This window comes from Ostrea edulis, chromosome 2, assembly GCF_947568905.1.
Source record: "Ostrea edulis chromosome 2, xbOstEdul1.1, whole genome shotgun sequence".
Taxonomy (NCBI): domain Eukaryota; kingdom Metazoa; phylum Mollusca; class Bivalvia; order Ostreida; family Ostreidae; genus Ostrea; species Ostrea edulis.
Genome location: NC_079165.1, coordinates 56,884,296 through 56,905,124, shown reverse-complemented (window position 1 = coordinate 56,905,124; position 20,829 = coordinate 56,884,296). Strand labels below are relative to the sequence as shown.

The 20,829-nt window shown below is 35.7% G+C and overlaps 1 protein-coding gene across 5 annotated transcripts in view; it reads left to right on the top strand.

Moving 5' to 3' along the window:
* LOC125681606 (triple functional domain protein-like) overlaps window positions 1-19,032 on the top strand; it is a 153,560-nt gene extending 134,528 nt beyond the window's left edge. For all 5 annotated transcript variants that reach the window (XM_048921768.2, XM_056154525.1, XM_048921766.2 and 2 more), the window contains 12 exons: window positions 5,132-5,343; window positions 5,593-5,722; window positions 5,938-6,153; window positions 6,275-6,371; window positions 9,206-9,508; window positions 10,605-10,689; window positions 10,951-11,151; window positions 12,379-12,517; window positions 12,712-12,887; window positions 13,029-13,208; window positions 15,371-15,506; window positions 18,850-19,032. In XM_048921768.2, coding sequence (XP_048777725.2) covers window positions 5,132-5,343; window positions 5,593-5,722; window positions 5,938-6,153; window positions 6,275-6,371; window positions 9,206-9,508; window positions 10,605-10,689; window positions 10,951-11,151; window positions 12,379-12,517; window positions 12,712-12,887; window positions 13,029-13,208; window positions 15,371-15,506; window positions 18,850-18,861 — 1,887 coding nt within the window. In that variant the 3' untranslated portion in view covers window positions 18,862-19,032. The remainder of the gene's footprint in view (window positions 1-5,131; window positions 5,344-5,592; window positions 5,723-5,937; window positions 6,154-6,274; window positions 6,372-9,205; window positions 9,509-10,604; window positions 10,690-10,950; window positions 11,152-12,378; window positions 12,518-12,711; window positions 12,888-13,028; window positions 13,209-15,370; window positions 15,507-18,849) is intronic.
* The last annotated feature ends 1,797 nt before the right edge of the window (window positions 19,033-20,829 follow it).

Below are 20,829 nucleotides of genomic sequence, written 5' to 3'. Positions count from 1 at the left end.
TTCCAGTGACATTCCTCTTCTATTGACTCAGTATGTAAGGCATGAAAAGTATCAATTGTATTGATACTGAAATTGTATACAGAAAAATTGTCAGATGTGTTTTGAATCAGCACATGAAATGTAAAATGAATGCTTAGGAGATTCAGTTTTAAAATTTACACAAATTATACGAGGAAAATCATGAACTTTTGTTATCTATTTAAACATACTTTATTGAAATGTCTGTTTGGTCAAGTAATGGACATCTAATTTCTTAATGTATTACTTTTGAATTTTTCAGTGGTTAAAAACCACATTATGTGAATGTAAAACTTAATGATATATTATGTTTTATATGTGTATATATATATCTGATAGTGATGAGTGTATATTTATCATCAGAATTGTATGAGTATTTGCACCTTGCATGTAGACTATACAGATTACCACACAAAACACTGCACATTGCCTGCTTTTCACTAATCAGAAATGAAAAAAAGAAATGAATTCTCATAAATTGATGTATTGACATCATTTGAAGAAGAGATATAGTAGTGCATCTTAGAAGATTTTGTGTATTTTGGAGTATTATGGAAGTATGGGGTGATTTTAGATAATCGGTAAAGCCAGTTATGCTGAAATTACCACATGCTTCCATTGTTTTACACCCCCACCCCCCAAATATTATAAACAACATAGACTTATTTTATTCCTTATATTTATATTTTGTAATAAACAGATATTAAATGTAAATACATTGTGTTAGCAAATACAACTTGCGAGGCCCAAACAGATAAAATCATTCAAATGTTTATTATCAACAAAAACTGGAATAAAGTGTTAAAGACTATATATTCTACATGTATAGGTGCAAAATAGAGAGAATGAGTGTGTATGTTTGAAAACCATTTGTAGATTATATGGCTACAAGATGCTTTGTTGTTATCAGACTATCATTCTGCATTGGCTGACAATAAAGTATTGTTCTCATATGAAACAAATGTTTCTTTTCCATTTTCTTAATAATGCAGAGAAGAGTACTCAGGAAAGTCATCTTGAAGGAAGTTTTAAAAATATTCAACACATACCAGTAATCAGCAGACAAGTTTCACATTAACATTGCTTATTTTGCTTGCAAAAAATGAAAACCAGTTTAATACTTCTGCATGAAAATTAATCATCAGAGTCACAAGATAGTTCAACACATTCTTTCTTTGGCAGATTTCACAATAATCGATCAAAGCTTTCAAAAGTTCTTGCCAAGAATAGTGTTTGGAAAAGTTCATGGAACATCTGCCCAAACTTGCTTTGTGGCCATTGAGCACCAACAAGCTGAAACCAATTCACTTACACTATATGTAATGAGAACAAATTATTTTCTAAATATAAATAATAGAATTTGTTCACATGATCAAGTCTTCTAAAGTGAGGGCACAAAGACTGGAAAAATGAACTGAATTTCTGAACGAAAAAATGAGCAATAAAAAATCTCAAGTAAGGGCGAAATTCTACTTATAAAACAACCCCATTTTGTAGTGGCTCTCAGAATATACTTGTAATTATTACATTATAAAGTCGCAAGTGTCGAAACATTCTCTTCACGTTTATTTTTCATAAATAAATTTCTTGAATGCAGCTTTGGTTCCATGTGCATCTTGTTCATGTAAAATGTGGTTGGCATGGCAGATGGTGATTTAAAAGGTGAAAATACTAGGGTATGTATTATTCCAACAGGTACAGCACTGAAAATGCCCATATCAGACATTAGAAATTCAAAATGATTCAAATATTTTATGAATGATATATATGTGACTGGATACCTGTCAAAACTATAGATATATAGGTTAAGATAACATTGGTAGTATATGAGTGTTTCTGTGATGTCAGAATGAACTGTTGCTCAAAAATTTAAAATATCCATTTTGGATTTCAGAAATAATTCAGCAGTGGCGTGAATAGACATCGTTTTCACATATTGCATGTACATGTATATTATTATTTTACACTTCATGTGTGTCCGATCATGAATGTGCTGTGTGTGTATGTATATATATATATTTTTTTTTTATTGAATTATATATATATATATCATGAATGTGCTGTGTGTGAGTATATATACACACAGACATATACTCATGTACATATATATTATATATTTATACACACACACACACACACATATCCAACTGTTTGCTTTGAAGCTTCAGTGTGTTAAGTTTCCAAATATACTACATAAGCATGTAAATTTCTTACTTGCATACAAATCAGCAACTTGTGTCGTGACTTCATTGGGCGGGGACTAATGAATGTTGTGTACATTTCAATTTCTTTGATATATCAATTATGTATTTTGTTTTTAACAATGCAATGTTTCATCCAATAGAGTTGTTTCGAGGTTAGTCCAGTGTTATATAGTAACCCCCCACCCCCCACCCCCCCCCCCCCCCCCCACATCCACACCCACCACACCCCCACCCCCAGGACTGGCTATATAGGGAGACGTGTGTGGTATGGATTTTAGTTCTAAATTGGCTATGTCATCTAATGAGTCACTCCCCTTGGAGGGGTGGCTATATCCCCATACCACTTATAGTGAAACTTCCCCTACAATACAAATACGTAGTTGGTTACATTTTTATCAATATCTTTGATGTATCAATTGAATGGGTGACTTTTTTTATCAGTCTTACAACTACTGAATTGAATGAGCTAACCATGGAACATTTTTTTGCAAAAGATGTATCTTCAAAGGAATTTAAAATAAACCAAGTGAATTATCCTTAATGATTCAACTACCGGTATTGCGTGCCACATTTTAACCGATGTCACCATTGATTCAATTGTTGCACACATACATGTAATTGAATGCATGCTATCTTTAATTCAATTAAACCAAATGATGTTTTTATCCCAAGTTTTCATTTTGCCTTCTCGAGTAACATGTATTATTGTGAAATATATTTTTGTTATCCACATTTTCGGGGATGGGTGGGTGATTTGCCTTTAAAATGGGAGACATTTCGCTTTATAGTCAAATTTTCGTGAGGGTAATACTGCTAGTTAGCCAGGTTTCCGTGGGGTGGGGCTGCGTTATTTATAGCCGGGGGGGGGGGGGGGCTATTGTTATCTGTACAAGAACACAATGTATAGACAGAAGAATACGTAGACTTTTAATATCCACTCTGTCTTTTCACCCGACCTGGTTTTGATTTGACATTATAGTTTAACACATGGTATATATAAAGCCCAACTTTAATTGTGACACAGAAATGATGAATTGAGCCAATGAAGGACTCTATATTGTCCAGTGATAGATAAACCTTTGTCAGAAATTACGACCAACTTCGATATTTATCCTATGATTAGAAATTGTAAACTTAGGTATTTGAAATCAATATTGCTTTTGTCAAGTATGATTGCACCAAATCCACCAACAACATTGAAAAATTGCCCATTAAAAGAACGTGATACCACAGAAAAGACGTTTTGCGTGTGTACATTAAATATTCTTTGTTGTGTAATTATTAAGATTACTTTGGTCGATATTATTATTTTAAAAATTCTTATAATGAATAAATGCGTGCTATAATTGGATTGGAGATATCTATCATATGATAAATTGAGTATTTTCAACAAATTAAAAGAAAGTTTTATAAATGAAGAACAATTGAGAGAGTTTACTTACATATCCTACCCTTGAGTATGGACGTTAAAAGTTAAAGCGCAGCAGAGGGGGCCCCTCAGAAAAAATATGAGTCTTTTCTTGCTTTTACACTAAACACATAAAAACCCTCCTTTAATCCAAGTATTTTAATGGTATTTAAAAAACAAAAAAACATACGGTGATAGATCAAATGGTAAAAAAGAGAATAACTTGAATTTTCAACATAGGTCGTGAATACCGCTCTGGATTCTTCATTATCTTAAAGTAATACTGAATGGCCAGGCATAAAGTACATGTAGATTTTCCGGAGGGGGACCTATTGAAAAAAGTCTACTCTATAACACCAGGGGGTCCACGCCCCCTCCTCTAAAGCTGAAACTTTGTATCCACTCCGGATTGAGCACCACGATAAAACATCAATTTTTTTTTCAAAATTCACTTATTATCGTATTGGTTGGTTAAGAGAAGACTCACTGCATAGCCAGACTTCCGGGGGGGGGTCTTGCTATATCCAGACTTCCGGGGAGTCTCACTCTATCCAGTCTTCCGGGGATCTCACTCTACCCAGACTTCCGGGGAGTCTCACTCTATCCAGACTTCCGGGGAGTCTCACTCTATCCAGACTTCCGGGGAGTCTCACTCTATCCAGACTTCCGGGGAGTCTCACTATATAGCCCGTCTTCCGGGGGAAGTCTATTAACACCGTAATTACATTGTACCTGGGGTGTTCAGCATCACCTTAACAAATCTAGATTCAACTGAATCCTTATATACTTTCTGTATTTTCACAGTTTTTTAATTAAAATTTTCATTAACTTGTGTATTTTTAACATTTCTTAGGTAAACGTCTAAAAAAAAAAACGTGTCTAATTCAATTTGTAGACATAGAATGATACAAGACGTTTCTTTTAGCAAACATGCACGAGTCGCGTTTTACATTATGCCATGGAATATATTAGATCTTCACCAGAATAGTAGGGACCATATTGATTTGCAAGCATCCCCATATAGTATAGATTCAGATTGTTCAAATGATATAGCTCTGGGGTATGGTGGGTTCGCAACTAAAATATTTGAATACGTAAGGAAAAATCTTTAAAATTCTTTTTCTTTAGAGCAACAGTGGCATGATTAGTCATATCAATATGCAAGCATCCACAAGTAGTGTAGGTTCCAATTCATTCAAATCATGACCCTGGCGGGTAAGATGAGGCGACAAGGTCGTATTCCTATGTTTTATATAGCAATAATTTAGTTTTATATGATAGCAATAATGTGCTGATGTCTGAAAACATGTTTTTATCAAACAGATAAGAGTAAAACTAAATTACTGCTACAGAAAGCATAGAAATACTATGTTTCAAAACAATAAAATATATTCTCATTAGGTCAATAAAATCACGTATCAACCTCATGAAAATGCTGTAGTTGTACGAGTATACTATTTTTAAAAAATGTCAGATGAAAGGTTTTACTGTTCTGTAACAGGGAAATCTAGTGCACATTGGCAAAGTTATGTACGACTACCAAGCGGTTAAAGAGGACGAAATCTCGGTGTCACGAGGGGAGATTGTCCAAGTGGTGTGTTCTAACCAACAGAACATGTTCTTGGTGTACCGGCCCGCCAATGCCCAGTCCCCAGCGGCGGAAGGCTGGATACCCATGCAGGCGATTGGCCCCAAAGATGAAAGCAGTCTAAGGTAAGAACATCGATTGATGCAAGAAACGCGGCTTTGTGAAACTGAAAATAAATGTTTTTATTAAAGTTACCTGTTTTTATACAGAAACAGAGAGGGGGATGAATATGAAGTGTTTTTTGGAGTAACAAAAAAATAATACAAAACTAAAGACGTCATTTTATTTAAAGTAAACAAAGATAAAAGTGTAGTGCTACAATTAAAGCACAGCTTTTTATAAAGATGGTAAATATATTTCTTTCTTTTTTTCAGGAAAAGTTCCTGGCAGCTTTTCAAAATGAAAATGCAAGGATTGAGACCGGAAAGAAAAGCCCTAGAAGCGAACAATTTGCCCGAGAGGAAGTGTAAAACTTTACCCAGAACCAACGAGCGAGAAAGGAAGGTACGTTGTAAAGCTTATAACAGCGAATCATATCGTTTCTAAAAGCGTTGGTTCATTATAGAAAACCGTGATAATAATTTCTTTCAGTAATTTTGCCATTGATTGAAATTACCATTTCGATCGAAATAGTATAGAGTGACCGACATGAGATTTGGTATGTAGCGAATGTAAAAAAAAAAAAAAAAAATCACACGAAAGTATCTGTTTCTGAACAGGTCTGGTCTCATGATTTACTGTATGAAATGGTGCCGTCAGTTCTTCAGCCACTGACACCAATTACAGTTCAGGCTGGGGACACTGCAGTACTCACGTGTAGAATCTGCGGTAGACCCCGCCCAGATATCAAATGGACTTTCCAGGGTAACACCTCTCTAAATGTAGGACAACGCATCCAAATATCCAGTAATGAGGATGGATTTGTCACGCTCACGGTATTGTAAAATTTCAATTGCTTTGATCAAAGGGAATGTGATTGATTTGATGTATTCGTGTAGGTATCACTGTGTAATATGATATATTTCTGGTATCTATGAATTCCTTTTATATTCTCAGATGAAAAGCATTTCCTTAGCAGACAGCGGTGAATATTCGTGTATAGCATTCAGTGAACTCGGTTCAATAACAACGAGCACCCACGTAACGGTTCTTTGTAAGTGATTTTAGTTCACCTGAGCTGTAAGCTCAAGTGAGTTTGTATGATCACCTTTTGTCTGTCGTCTGTCTGTAAACTTTTCACATTTTCATCTTCTTCTCCAAAACCAATGGGCGAATTTCAATCAAACTTGGTTAAAATCACCCATGGGTGTAGGGAATTCACGTTTGTTCAAAGAATGGTCATGTCCCCCTTAATTAATCACGAAAATGCAAAAATAGGGTGGTGCCATTTTTCTTCTCAAGAACCACTGGGCCAGAAAAATTGAAAGAGGGTGTTGCACAGAAGCGGTAAGTCTTCCTAATCGGGACTCCGTTCAGATAAGAAAGCCTCATTACATATTGCTGATTCAAGTTTGTTCAAATCATGGCCCCCGGGGATAGGTTGGGCCACAATAGGGGATCCAAGTTTTACATGCAAATCAGGGGCGGATCCAGGAATTGCGATTACGGGGGGCGCCACTTTATGAGGCAGCGGACCCTGGTGGGGTTCTAGGGGGTGAAGCCCCCCGGAAGCTCCTGGATTTTACAGATTTTATGGGGCTTGAAATATTTCTCCTATTTAGTCATTTGTACTATTTTCTATCAGTTTAATAAGGTGAAATTAATAAAATGACCCAAATTTTAAGGGGTTTTTGGAAAAAATTAAGTTCTCCCAATAAAGTAATTCAAGAAATCAAAAGATTTTGTCATTTATTTCTCCGGGAGTGGAAGAAAGTATTGCTTCTTTTATCGTTTTGTACATTTTCCGAAACAAGATACCGCGATTTACCTTAAATTTAAAAATTTTAGGGGGGGGGCGCCGGCTGCGCCCCCTCTAAATCCGCAACTGCAAATAAATAGAGGAAATTTTCTCAAAAACCACTGGGCAAGAAAAGTGGAAATTCACATGAAAGCTTCCTGACATAGAGTAGATCCAAGTTTGTGCAAATCATGATTCCCAGAGGTAGGGTGGGGCCACAGTAGGGGAGCAGAGTGTTATATGCTGATATATAGGAAAAATCTTTTAAAATAGTTCTTGAACTCTTTAAGCTTGAGCTTTCATTATTTTATATCTACATTCTTTACGGAAAGACTGTGATCTTGACCTGGAAGTTTGACCTACTTTTAATAAAACTCTGACCTATTCATTATGCCCTGAACTATTTATTAAAGGTAGATTAATTGATTGTATATTGTTTAACGTCCCGTTCGAGAATATATATCCGGGTTAGAATAGGTCCTCAGTACCTCTTGCTTGTCGTAAGAGGCGACTAAATGGGGCGGCCCTTCGGAAGAGACCGCAAAAACCGAGGCCACGTGTCACAGCAGGTATGACACGATAAAGATTCCTCCCTGCTCTAACGCCGTAAGCGCCGAACATAGGCCTAAATTTTACAGCCCGTCACTGGCAATGGTAACGTCTCCATATCGTTTTGAGTGAAAATTTCTCAAGAGGGACGTTAAACAATATAAAATTAATCAATCAATCAATCTTAGAGGTTGACCTACTTTAAAAAAAAACCCTGACCTATTCAATATCTCCTAAACTATTTAAGATAAGGTTGTCATATTTTGTATATATATTCTTTGTGACAAGACCTTGTCATTTCGTAAAGTTTGACCTTTGAGTGGGACCTGCTTTTTAAATCTCTGACCTATTCAATATCTCCTGAACTATTCTGTATATATATTTCTTATGGCAAGATTTCATTTCATACTTTGATTTGTGACCTTGAATTTTTACCCACTTTTAAGAAAGAAAAAAAAAACCTTTGAAATATTTTCGGAAGTATTCAAGATAGGGCTTTCATATTTTGTTTATAGATTCGTTACGACAAGACTTTGATACAATCGTATTTGATATTGTGACCTTGACCCACTTTCTTATAAAAACCTACTGTAATCAATATCTCCTGAAATATTCAAGGTAAAGATTTCATATTTTGTGTATACATGTTTATCTTTATGGCAAGACCTTGTTATACTTTGGTGTTTGACCTTGACCTGGAATTTTGACCTACCTTTAATAAAAATATGACCTATTCAATATCTCCTGAACTATTTAAGATTGAGCTTTTATATAGATTTCTTATGGCAAGATATCATACCATGATCCATGACCTTGTCACGTTGGTTTTATCCAGAACAGCAAGATCATGTTAGTCATATTGGTGTTGAGGCATCTCTTGTTATGTGGATTCATTTTCAGATATGTTGTGACCCTTTGGGGCTAGGTTGGGGCCACAACATGGAATCAAAATTTTCATGGGAATAAAGATTGATAAAGAAAATCTTTTTAAAATTACAACAGCTGAACAATGGTAGAGCCAAAGTATCTCAGGTGAGCGATGTGACCCATGGGTCTCTTGTTATAAGTTTCTGATGGAGAAATTTAAGGTTCCGTCTTATTCAGACTTTATTTCTTGTACTTTGTTATAAACCCAGTTTCCAATCCTCAGCAATATGCCATGTTTATTTGACAATGTTTATTTGAGCAAAATGGCTGGTAAATGATTGCTTTCAATTTGCATTTTTTCTTGAATAAAATGCTTTTAAAAAACAAGAATGTCATGTCTTCTGTTGATGTCTAAAGAAAGGATTTGAGGTGTTGTTTGTTAAACTAAAAACATCTGGAAAAATTGTACTGTTTCTTGGAAAAGTCGACATTGTTTTGCTAGATATAGAAAGGTACAGCATTAAGGGTGAGCCAGTTGACTGTTGTTTATGTATTCATGAAATGAAGTATAAAATAAGAACAATATTTATCATATGTATGCATATTTTCATAATTTTCTAACTCATGAACTTCAAGGAAAGTAATGAACTGCTCATGTTAAAATGGCATTTCAGATCGACCAGAACCACCGGGAAAGCCTGTCATACGGAACCAAGTGGGGACCTCAGTTCACTTGGAATGGTCCCCTCCCCCAACGCCAGTTTCCGGGGGTCAAATTCAGGGATACACCATTGAACTGCGAGAGAGGGAAATGGCGATGTGGCAAGCCGCCATTCCATATGTGCCAAATACGTCACAGGTCATCGGTGATCTAGTGGCAGGTTGTGCATATCAGTTCCGTGTCAGCTCAAATAATAGTGTAGGCATGAGTGAGCCTAGTGTTGAGTCCGATTTTATCATCATTCCGCAAGAAAACGGTTAGTTTCAAAGTTCTAGTTTTGTGTGAAATTAATATACATTTTTGTTATGGGTAGGTAAAAGTAGACTTGTCCCATTTTCCCCATAGATATACAGTTCTGCAGCGACCTGTGCGACCTTGCTCCTCCTAGGCACATAATCCCACCTCTGGTGTATCCAGGGGTCCGTGTTTGTCTAACTACCTATTTGTATTGCTTATAGGAGTTATGAGATTGATCACTTCGTTATCTTCACCGTTCATGCTTTATTTTGATTAGATATTACTGCATCAATATCAGCAAAAGCAACTGTTTAAAGACAAGAGGTCCAAGATCCTTAATGGCCACCCGAGTACCACACAACAAATCATTAAAGTGTTTCAACCTCAGATATCGGGACGTTGTTGGGTTTTGTGATCGTTAAAATATCACTTGTATTTCAACAGATATTTGGTAACAATGATATGACCTGATTTCTACACTATTGATATTTTTATGTGCTCCCTCTCTTCTCTTCAACAACTTTCCAGTGATATATTGTAGAAGATCACCTTTCGAAGTTTTGGGTCACCTCATGAAACTCAGGTGACCTATTACAATTGGTCTGCGTCCATCATCGTCCGTTAACAATTTATATTAGGGTGGGCCAAAATGGTCAGTGATTAAGCGTGTTCATCAGTATGGGCACTTGTGAGAGCATTTAACACATGAATACCATTTTCATGCATTTTACAATGAAGAAATAAACTTAATAAAAATATTAATAGAAAACTCGACTTGCTCGTGAGAGTGTGCTCTAGAAAGTGAACGCTCAATAATAAGCCTTCCATAATCGAACACGTTTGCCAAATACTGAAACCTCATTGGCTGTAGCTTAAATAACAACTGAAACCTAGTAACAAGACACTACCGTAATATTATTTACATGTCGTTAGGACAATTATTTTTCGCTACACTACCAGGTACGTAACGCGAATTTTTTTTTATTGTTTCACTTAACCCCCAATACGCTACATTTCAATTTGGTAAAAATGGGTTACGACCGACATATGTGCCTCAGATGACTTAAAAATCATAAATGGTGTAATTTTGTTTAATTCCTGTTCTGTTAATGCAGAATTAATAGAAAAAGACGATGGAACCATGGCGGTATGGAAGACAACTTTTGATAACGATTACAAAGAAGTAGAAGATATTGGAAGGTAGTGTGGTTTATTTTTTTCACCAACAAATTGTTTCAGTTTTAAACAAACTTAAACTGATATCATGTTCATGCATTCTATAGACCTAACAAGTAATATAGGATATTGGTACATGCATAGAGAACTAGTAAGAGCTTGGTTCTTAACCCTTCTGCTCGGCAGTAAAGTCAGGGCTCCTAGGATCGCGGGCTTGGTACTCTTTCGACCAATAGCGACATCATTAACCATGCTGATATAGAGAAATATAACCTACCTTTTCAGGGGAAGATTTGCCGTTGTGAAGAAATGTTTACAGAAGTGTTCTAACCAATATGTGGCTGTTAAATACCTGAACAGGCGACAGACGCGGAAAGAGGAGGTGGAAATGGAATTCAACATACTTCAGTCTCTGCAGCATGAGAATCTCGTGCAGTTGTATGACCTGTACGAAACGGCTAGTAATTTGCTCAACGTTATGGAATAGTGAGTAAATTCGTTATCAATATACATGTATGTTTAAAATTAAACTTTACGCAATGTTTTTTCTCATTAACGTTGTATATTTCATCTCTTCCGAGTAGAGATATTTAAACAGCTATGTAAAAGCAAGATTCATTAAGTTGGCATGATTTGTATTATCGATTAGAATGATTTTAATAGGAGAAAAGGATTTTAAAAAACAAATGCAATCATTGATGTTTATGTGTGTTCATTTCCGAATATAAAGAAGCATCCAAACATGACTTTTCAACACTTTACACGACCATTCCTCACGATAAATTAAAGACTAAACTTTTTGACATCATAGTCTTTGATGATCAGCTCTTCCAAGAATCTGCTGGAATTCCCATGGGGACGAATTGTGCTCCTTTCGTAGATGACCTGTTTTTATATTCCTATGAAGCAGAGGTTATTCAAAAGCTTCTACGTATGAGATGAATATTGTCTTGATGTGTCCTTCAACTCGACAATTAGATATATCGACGACGTTTTATCTATAAACAATAATTACGTTCATTCATATATCGATTCGATATATCCCTGTGAATTCGAGATAAAAGACACCATAGAGTCCTCCAGATCTGCTTCGTACTTAGACATGTTATTGAAAATAAATATTAGCGGCAAACTAATAACTCAACTTTATGCCAAACGGGATGATTTCAGCTTCTCCATCGTCAACTTTCCATATTTACGTAGCAATATTCCATTATCACCTGTATATCGAGTTTAGATCACTCAACTGATTCGATACGCAAGAACTTGTTCTGCGTATGATCAGTTAAATCGAGGCAAGCTACTGCTGACAAACAAATTGATGTTACAGGGGTTTCAACAGTCTCGTTTAAAGTCAGCATTTCGTAAATTCTATGGTCGTTATAATAAATAGTTTGCCAATACAACCTACTATTGGGTCAGATGCTGTCTGACGTGTTTCATACCGATTGTTAGGCCGTTTTTGGCACACAAATTTTGACTACGGATTACTTCGTTTACCTGATCAAGATATAGGGCTCACGGCGGGTGTGACCGGTCGACAGGGGATGCTTACTCCTTCTAGGCATCTGTTCCCACCTATGGTGTGTCCAGGGGTCCGTGTTTGTCCATCTCTTTATTTTGTATTCCTTATAGGAGTTATGAGATTGATCCATTGTTCGTTATCTTCACCTTTCATCCAAGTTCTAAAATAATATCATTTCTACTTCTTAGTTTGGAAGTTGGGAGACTTTTTGAATTCATCTGTCAACGACAAATTTTTGACGAACTTGAGGCCGCGGATTACATACGCCAACTTTTGTCTGCTCTCCAGTACCTTCACAACTGCAGAATAATTCACCTTGATGTCAAGGTACGAGATGTAGACATAACACCATCTAAACTAGGGTTTCCAGCATCAATGTTTTGTATAATGAAGATAAAATCATGTTTTAAAAAAAGAGCTTTATGGTAAATTGTAGGACGTTTTCTTCTTTTTTGTGAATAATCAACAACACAATTTTTTTAAACTTATAAAATACCTATTTGGTTGGTTTTGTTTTTTAGCCAGAGAATCTGATGGTACAGAATGTGATGGGTTCAGCCTGTCTAAAGCTTATTGACTTTGGCGATGCTCGGATCGTATATAACAACCACTATGTCCATCAGTATATCGGTAATGCAGAATTCAGAGCTCCTGAAATTATTCGAGGACAAGCCGTTTCAACGCTTACAGATTTATGGTAAATACTTGGTACCAAAATATCTCTCATGCATGTCCCGAAATCTGAAGTACATATCGTTGATTCTTTAATTGTGAATAGATTCTTTTAGTACTTGCGAGTTATCAAGATAAAAACCCGACTTGTTTAAATTTTGAACAGGAGTGTTGGCGTTATTCTGTATGTTCTGCTGAGTGGGGTGTCCCCTTTCTTGGATGAGAGCCAGGAGGAAACATGCGCAAACATCATCAAAAATGACTTCTGTTTTCCGGAGGAATATTTCTCAGAAATTTCAAACGAGGCTATCGATCTAATCAAAGTCATGTTGGTGGATCATATACAGTGAGTAAAGAATTTCCGTAACTAACCCATATACAGTGAGTAAAGAATTTCCGTAACTAAATCATATACAGTGAGTAAAGAATTTCCGTAACTAACTCATATACAGTGAGTAAAGAATTTCCGTAAATAACCACATATTGAGGTATTTTTGGAATTTTTTTTACATAATATATATCAGAAAAACATTAAGAATATTAAATTTGATAAGATTTAAAACATATATGTGTACATGTCAATGGGCAGAACAATGTAATAATTATATATGATATATTATTTGAAGAAGGTGACCTGATTACTGCATGCACTATTCTTCCCCAGGGCCTTCCACTTTATACATACAATTATGTACAAGAATAATCACTTAAAACAGAGTCCCAAAAACATGAACACAAGGTTATGTAGCAAGATTCAGTCTCTATCACATAATATAATTGAATATCAGTGATAAATAATCACAAAATTTAATATTCCAGATTGTGTTATTAAAAGACAAATGCATAGAATTTAATATACGAGAAGAAAAAAGCATGCTTAAATAGTGGTACGGCAGCTGATAATGTATTATTTTTAAAAAAAAATGTTGAGACTGAGAGAGCCTTATGCATTGTGGTAGTTTGTTCCACAGGTTCACACCTGAGTATTGTAAAAAGGTCTTGAATAATTGCGTGTTAAACTTTGGTAACCAAAGATCGTGAATTGATTTAGAACGCAGACGATAAGAAGCAGAGGATTGAAATTCAAATAACTCACCAAGATAATCGGGAGCCAAACCGCGAAAATTTGACCAAAATTAAGTTTTTGGTGTGCTTAAAGAGACCTGAATTTTGTAATATTGTCAAGTTTTGGGGAAGTATATCATTGCTTTCTACATTGGAGAAGAATTATCAAATCAAAAAGAAACAAGATGTGTTTGTGAAACACAAATGCCCCCGATAATGGCCATTTCCGAAGATGGCCAAGGTCACAAGGACAAATATATTGGTACTAGTAGAAAGATCTTGTCACAAGAAATACTCATGTACAATATGAAAGCTCTAATATTTACCATTTAGAAGTTATGACCAATGTCAATTTTTTTTAAAAGTAGCTCAAATGTCAAGGTCAAAAGGTTTAGTACCAACGGAAAGGTCTTGTCACAAGGAATACTCATAAGAAATATCAAAGCTCTATCACTTACTGTTCAAAAGTTATTAGCATGGTTAAAGTTTCAGACAGAATGACAAAATGACAGACAGGACAAAAACAATATCCCCCCCCCCCCCCAATCTTCGATCTCGGGGGCATAAAAACTGGGGTCATGGTGCTTATAATTGAGCTACAGTATGTCAAACTTTACCTTTTGCACTTAGAATTCATGCACAATTTATTCACTTAAACTCGAATTGTCAACACAACACATGCAAGACAAATTAAATTCATCATATAAAATTTGAGAGTTCGAAAGAACATATTAGGAGTATTGTATTGTAAATTTTTTCTAACTTCGCATAAATCACAATCACAAAGTATTGCCTTCAAATTTAAGATGGAACTAAAGAAAATATAAATGTTATTGAGAATCGACGTTCCGTTTACAAAAACATATTAACCTTAAATACAAAATTTGAATTAGTTCAAAGTCTCTACTGCTTGTGTCATAAATTGCAAAATTGAAATGCACATCTAGGAGTATAATTATTGTATACACACCTAGGGGTATAATTATTGTATACACACCTAGGGGTGTGGTTATTGTATACACACCTAGGGGTGTGGTTATTGTATACACACCTAGGGGTATGGTTATTGTATACACACCTAGGGGTGTGGTTATTGTATACACACCTAGGGGTGTGGTTATTATATACACACCTAGGGGTGTGGTTATTGACGTTGCATAAAACAAAACATGTACAATAGCGAAAATTTAGATCTTTTTGATCAAAGAATCCTTCCGCCTCAAAATGTAGTCCTTTCCAAACCTTTTAGAAATTGGAATCGACATTTTAAAAAATCAACTGGAAAGGTTTAAATAGAATAAGTATTGAACCATTATCTACCCAGTTATAGCATCCTGTGCAAATATGATCAAAAGCTGAGCTAACTTCCTTAATGCCAAAAAGTACAATGTAAAACCGTTCTAAAATACGTAAGATAACACCAAAAAACAATTAATTTTGCAGATCAAGACCATCTGCTCAAGTTTGTTTAGAGAGCCTTTGGATTCATCGTGCGTCAATACCCCGGTCGTCCGCATCTCGTCCAAAGCCTATAGCAACAAGCCGCCTCGTGGATTTCATTGAAAGGAAAAAACTGCAGGTATCTATTTGAAATTATTATGATAGATATTGGAATGTTCAGAACGTCAAACAATACAGACGAATTGTTCCTCTAGAAAGCAACTGTAGATAAACTATACTGAACCATTTTTTTCTGTACGATTGTTAAATGAGATGTGATTTTAGTCGCCACTTCACATGAATTTCACACATCTGACCCAATTTGATTAAAATCAGATCTTTGATCCACTCCGTCATTGTTATGTCGCTACACAGCTTTGTGTAGCGACATAACAATAACGGAACGGATCAAAGATCTGATTTTAATCAGATTTACATCTTACCAAGCTGTTTGCACAACGTATCCATCGGGATGACTGTGTAGTACCAATATTGTGTCCTTTTCTTGGCACAAAGAAAAAAATAGACTATCTGAGGATTTCTTCTTTTCAGTTGCTTCCAAAGTACAGCAAAATGAAAGGGAGAAAATAACGAAAAGTGATCAATTTCATAACTCCTATAAGGAATATAAAATAAAGATTTGGGCAAACACGGACCCCTAGACATACCAGAGGTGGGATCAGGTACCTAGGAGGAGTAAGCATCCCCTGTCGACCGGTGACACCTGCCCTGAACCCTATGTCTTGATCAAATAAACGGAGTAATCCGTAGTCAAAATCAGTGTGCCAAGAATGGCCTTACAATCGATATGAAACACGTCAGACAAAAAATCCTAACTGACATTGGGGATATTATTGATGAATATCTCTGTCTGCATAGTGCAATGTATATAACAATGTTTTCAATACACACGAACTGTCTTTTAGATCTTTATTTAACTTCCGCCGATATAGGAAAAATATAATATTTTCACAGCTGTGTAAGATCTATATATACCGATCTCGCTGTTTCTGAACAAAGAGATGCCCACAGGTGAGCGGAAACAAAATATTAGCGATATATTCATATTTAAACAAAACCATTATCATATGATTGAGAACATGAACACTTTCTGATTGGCTGAGATCCAACAAAACTAGAAAAATAGAACGTTATATTCACCTCCACGTGCCTTCGAAGTGAATTTTTCCAACATCAGACCAAAGATAAGCTGATTTTTCCAACATCGGACTAAAAATAAACTTTTATTATTTAGAAATCCTGATATTTAATTGGACAACATTAAAAAACTTTTTGAATTTGTGCATAAAGAAGTATAGCGCACTTGGTATGCAATTTCGTCGACATAAATACTTTTTTCTTGAATATCATTCTTTACAAATATTTTGCTATACAATGTCAGTTTATACTTGTGTTACCCAAATTACTCAATAAAGATATCTATATGTTGATAGTATCTCTATTTGATAAACATACACATCACCATGATTATATAGAGTATATAGTAGATGTAACGTAATGGGCCTAAAAATTGCAAACTGTTCCAAAAGGCCACCCTAAACCAGAAATAAAACACTGAAATTGTTTTACTTGAGTATGACTGTACACAAGTCCATAACCACTAGGTCACCCAGGCATGTAAGTTTAAAGGTTTTACGTTTGATAGGCTGCTAAATCTCAAGGTAAATTTTGAGAACGATTTTTTCATATTTTAGCTATTTTCAACAAGAGGGCCACCTTAAACCATTTTTTGTGATTTTTCAAAAATTAAAAACGTTCCTGAAAGAAAATGCATTCGCGTTAAAGATCAATTCTGGGTAGCAAAGAAAAAAACCTATTTGTCCGGATCTGGTTTTAGTTTTTATAAAAGCTTACTCATAATCGTTCTAGAATATCACATAAGGCTGAGTAGATGTAATGGATTGTTTTTCAGTTACTTTAGTGGTTTAATATACCTCATACAACAATGTACTAGCATGATGTATGTATTGTTTTCTCATTTTGAGCTCTATATGATATTTCATATTTTTGTAATGGTATATATCCAGTCATCATTACTTTCGGGCTAACTCCCTACTTGATATATACATTTACTTTACAAGACATTTATTTGAATTATAAAAATGGAAATCCGAAGAAGTACATGTACATGCAGATACTACATGTCACAGATACTCGGCGTTTTACAAATATCTATCATTTAAAAACAGTCTTCCAACAAACTATTCATAAGGTATACCGTGCCGTCATCTTGGTTTTCTTTTTTACCGGCTGCATCGCTTGCACATTATGCGAGGTACGAGCTACGCGAGGAGCTCCGAATGGCGATAGCTAGCATATGTCACGTGACTCAAACGAAAAAAATAGGTTAAACAATGCAGCCCAAACTTTGGATTTTGAACTAATTCTCTCTTGCACATGTGCTACCATTAGAGCTCGCTGCGCTCGCTATGATCAATAAAACCTTTTCTATTCTATCTGTCACAACTTGCCTTTTGCCCAACATGCTCACTTACCGATCGTGGTACATGTAGCTCAGTGGTAGATCGTTCGCTTCTAGCTCAGTGGTAGAACGTTCGCTTCGTGACCGGGAGGTCATGAGTTCGAGCCCGGCTCGTGCCATGGCCGCGTCAAACCTACGACGTTAAATTAGGTAGTGATTGCTCCTTCGCCAAACGCTAAACGCTCGGCATTCAGAAGCGAGAATCACGGATCTTTCGGATATGACCTTAAAAATGGAGTTCCCGTGTCGAGGCAGGCGTTGGCACAATAAAGGACCCTCACTGCCGACCCTGAGCGCTAAGCATAGGTCTGAATTTGTGGTACTTTACCTGCAGCTGGTGATGTCTCAATATGAGTGAAAAATTCTCGACGAGACATAAAAACGATAAATCGATCAATTATTGGCGCTCGCTTCGCCACCGGGAGGTGCAGAGTTCAATTCTTTCTTGAAGTGCACGATACCGACCATGCCTTTGTTGAAATATATAAAACCATAATTCAGATACGTGTTTTGTTTTCATAATAGTTTAATTATTGGGTCATCCTTTGATGCAAAGTCCTACAACCATGCAGCTGATACGCTTTTGTAAAATTTCGAACAGTCTCCAATGTTAATCGGCTTTCGAATCGTCTTATATTACTTTGCTTGAGTTTGAATCAATTTTTGAAAAACATAGTATTTGCAATGCGTGCGTCAAAAGATCGTAACACGTGTGTTTCAGAGGGATATTTTGTTGGATACACTACATGACAACAATAGAATTACACGCTGTTGTCAATAGGTTAAGTTGTGTCTGACACACCAAACCTCTAGATTAGTGACAACAATAGGATTACACGCTGTTGTCAATAGGTTAAGTTGTGTCTGACACACCAAACCTCTAGATTAGTGACAACAATATGCTTAACAATGTTCAATAACAAAATTTCGTCTCATTCTGTATCTCAGAACAAAGTTGAATTGATTTTTATATTTACAGGGAGAGGCTTGACTGAGGACTTCGATTAATTGACGGATGGAGCTGCACGAGGTGTGATAGTGAATACGGAAGAAAAACTCTGAATTTTTATGAACTCTATTTACGATGTGATTTGTCTTGAGATGCATATATTTCTTACCTCAAATAATTTCTAATTATTTATAAATGTTTATGCTAAACATCTTTTCACTTTAGTTTTCTTCATCTTTAAAGTGAACTGTCGCATATAATTCTTGCGTTCGAATCTTGTTAGACACTTAAGCTGAATATTCAAGCTGTTCGTTAAAAATCAGGCACGGCTTATAGTATAAGGTACCACATGACATGTCCTGGCCCACCAATTGATCTTGAGGTTTGTTTGATTGTCATATAATCTAATTTTACTTGTACATGTAACATGGAGTTTGATTGGTAGCTGCAGAACTGCAGCTCTTTGAGAAAATATTGGGACAGATCAGAGAGCTACAGATCCACCAAATACAATAACTTTCGATTTACGGCGCACAAAAACATGCGCACGTTTGAGACCTTATATCGCTATATTCTTGCATCGCCTTCTTAAAAAATTCCTAACATATTTTTCTACTATACTTGCGTCCAAATACTCGCTAAAGCCCCATACTGCCCGAAAATTCGCAACCTTTAATGCTTCGTTCGTCGGCGTAGCCATTTTATAGGGAAAGGCCACCCTAACCACATTGTTGCCTTTACGAATACAGTATTACTTACTGATAATTTAAATGACAGTCTTTAACAACAGAAATCCTTGCTTAACAATTAAATCAATATTAATTTATCTTATATTTCAAATTACCCGCCGTTAAGAGAGCGGCCATTGAATTTTAATTTATTACGTCACATCGTCGGTTCCGGTTTATTTCATCAGCAGCATTGTAAACATGACAAGTCACGAACAGTTAAGTTTGGAGCCGTATAGATTTGAGCCCGTTCTTTCGCAAGAATAATTTAAGAAAAGAAGACGTTCAGTCGAGTCGCAGACCAGGCAGATGGTACTCGTTTCTTCATGCATGTAAATGTCTCAAACCTCAACTTGTCATTACGCAAATGATGGATCCACACTTCACATAGTATTTTCTTTTCAAAAAACTTTGTTGGGTCAGGAATTTCGGGGGGGGGGGACTTTTTTCAGATCTCCCCGTCGCATTGGGGTAATTAACTGCTTGTCAGGAAGGCATCCACCTATCTACAATGTATTCGTAAAATCTACCACATGCACATCTTTCATGACCTTTGAATCTCATGAAAACCGGAATAGACGGTGTGACGTCAAAATTATTGATTTTTGTGGTTTTGAATACAAAAGAATTCCGCATCATGGCAGCCTCTATAGATGGCGGGAATTTCTATTTTTAATGTTTTAAAATTAATACTGAAGCTTATCTAGGCCGTATATCAACAGAATAGTATGACAAATCTTTATCATATGATTAATCCTATCATTTATCATGTAAAAAAAATTTGGGTTGCCTTTCCCTTTAAGTAGCCAATCAATTCAAATCCCGGTTCATTTCCATACTTGCACAATAACGTGTAAATGTAAACTAGGCCTGATATCCCCACAATTTTTTTTAGCTAAATATCTTAGATAATATATAATCCTAGTTCGGTTAAATTATAATTTATGATTAACGAGATTTTTTACAATAACTATTGAAAAAGACTCCAAGAAAATCAATGTTCCTGTCATGCATAAATCTTTTTAAAAATTATTAAATCATTGACTTTGCAAAATCTTGTGACGTCACGGGGGTAAACTACTTTAAATTATTTAACATCATGGTCATATAAAACGCGATTTACTAAAATTGATAAGGAGTGAAAGTAATTTATGCTCATTTTATAGGATATGAAGTAAGTTTGTGTGGAGGGTACGTAATCACAAAACCTTGACTTGTGAGGATGAAATACGTAAGGAATGAAAGTAAGTTTTACTAATTTTATACGATATAAAGTTGGGGC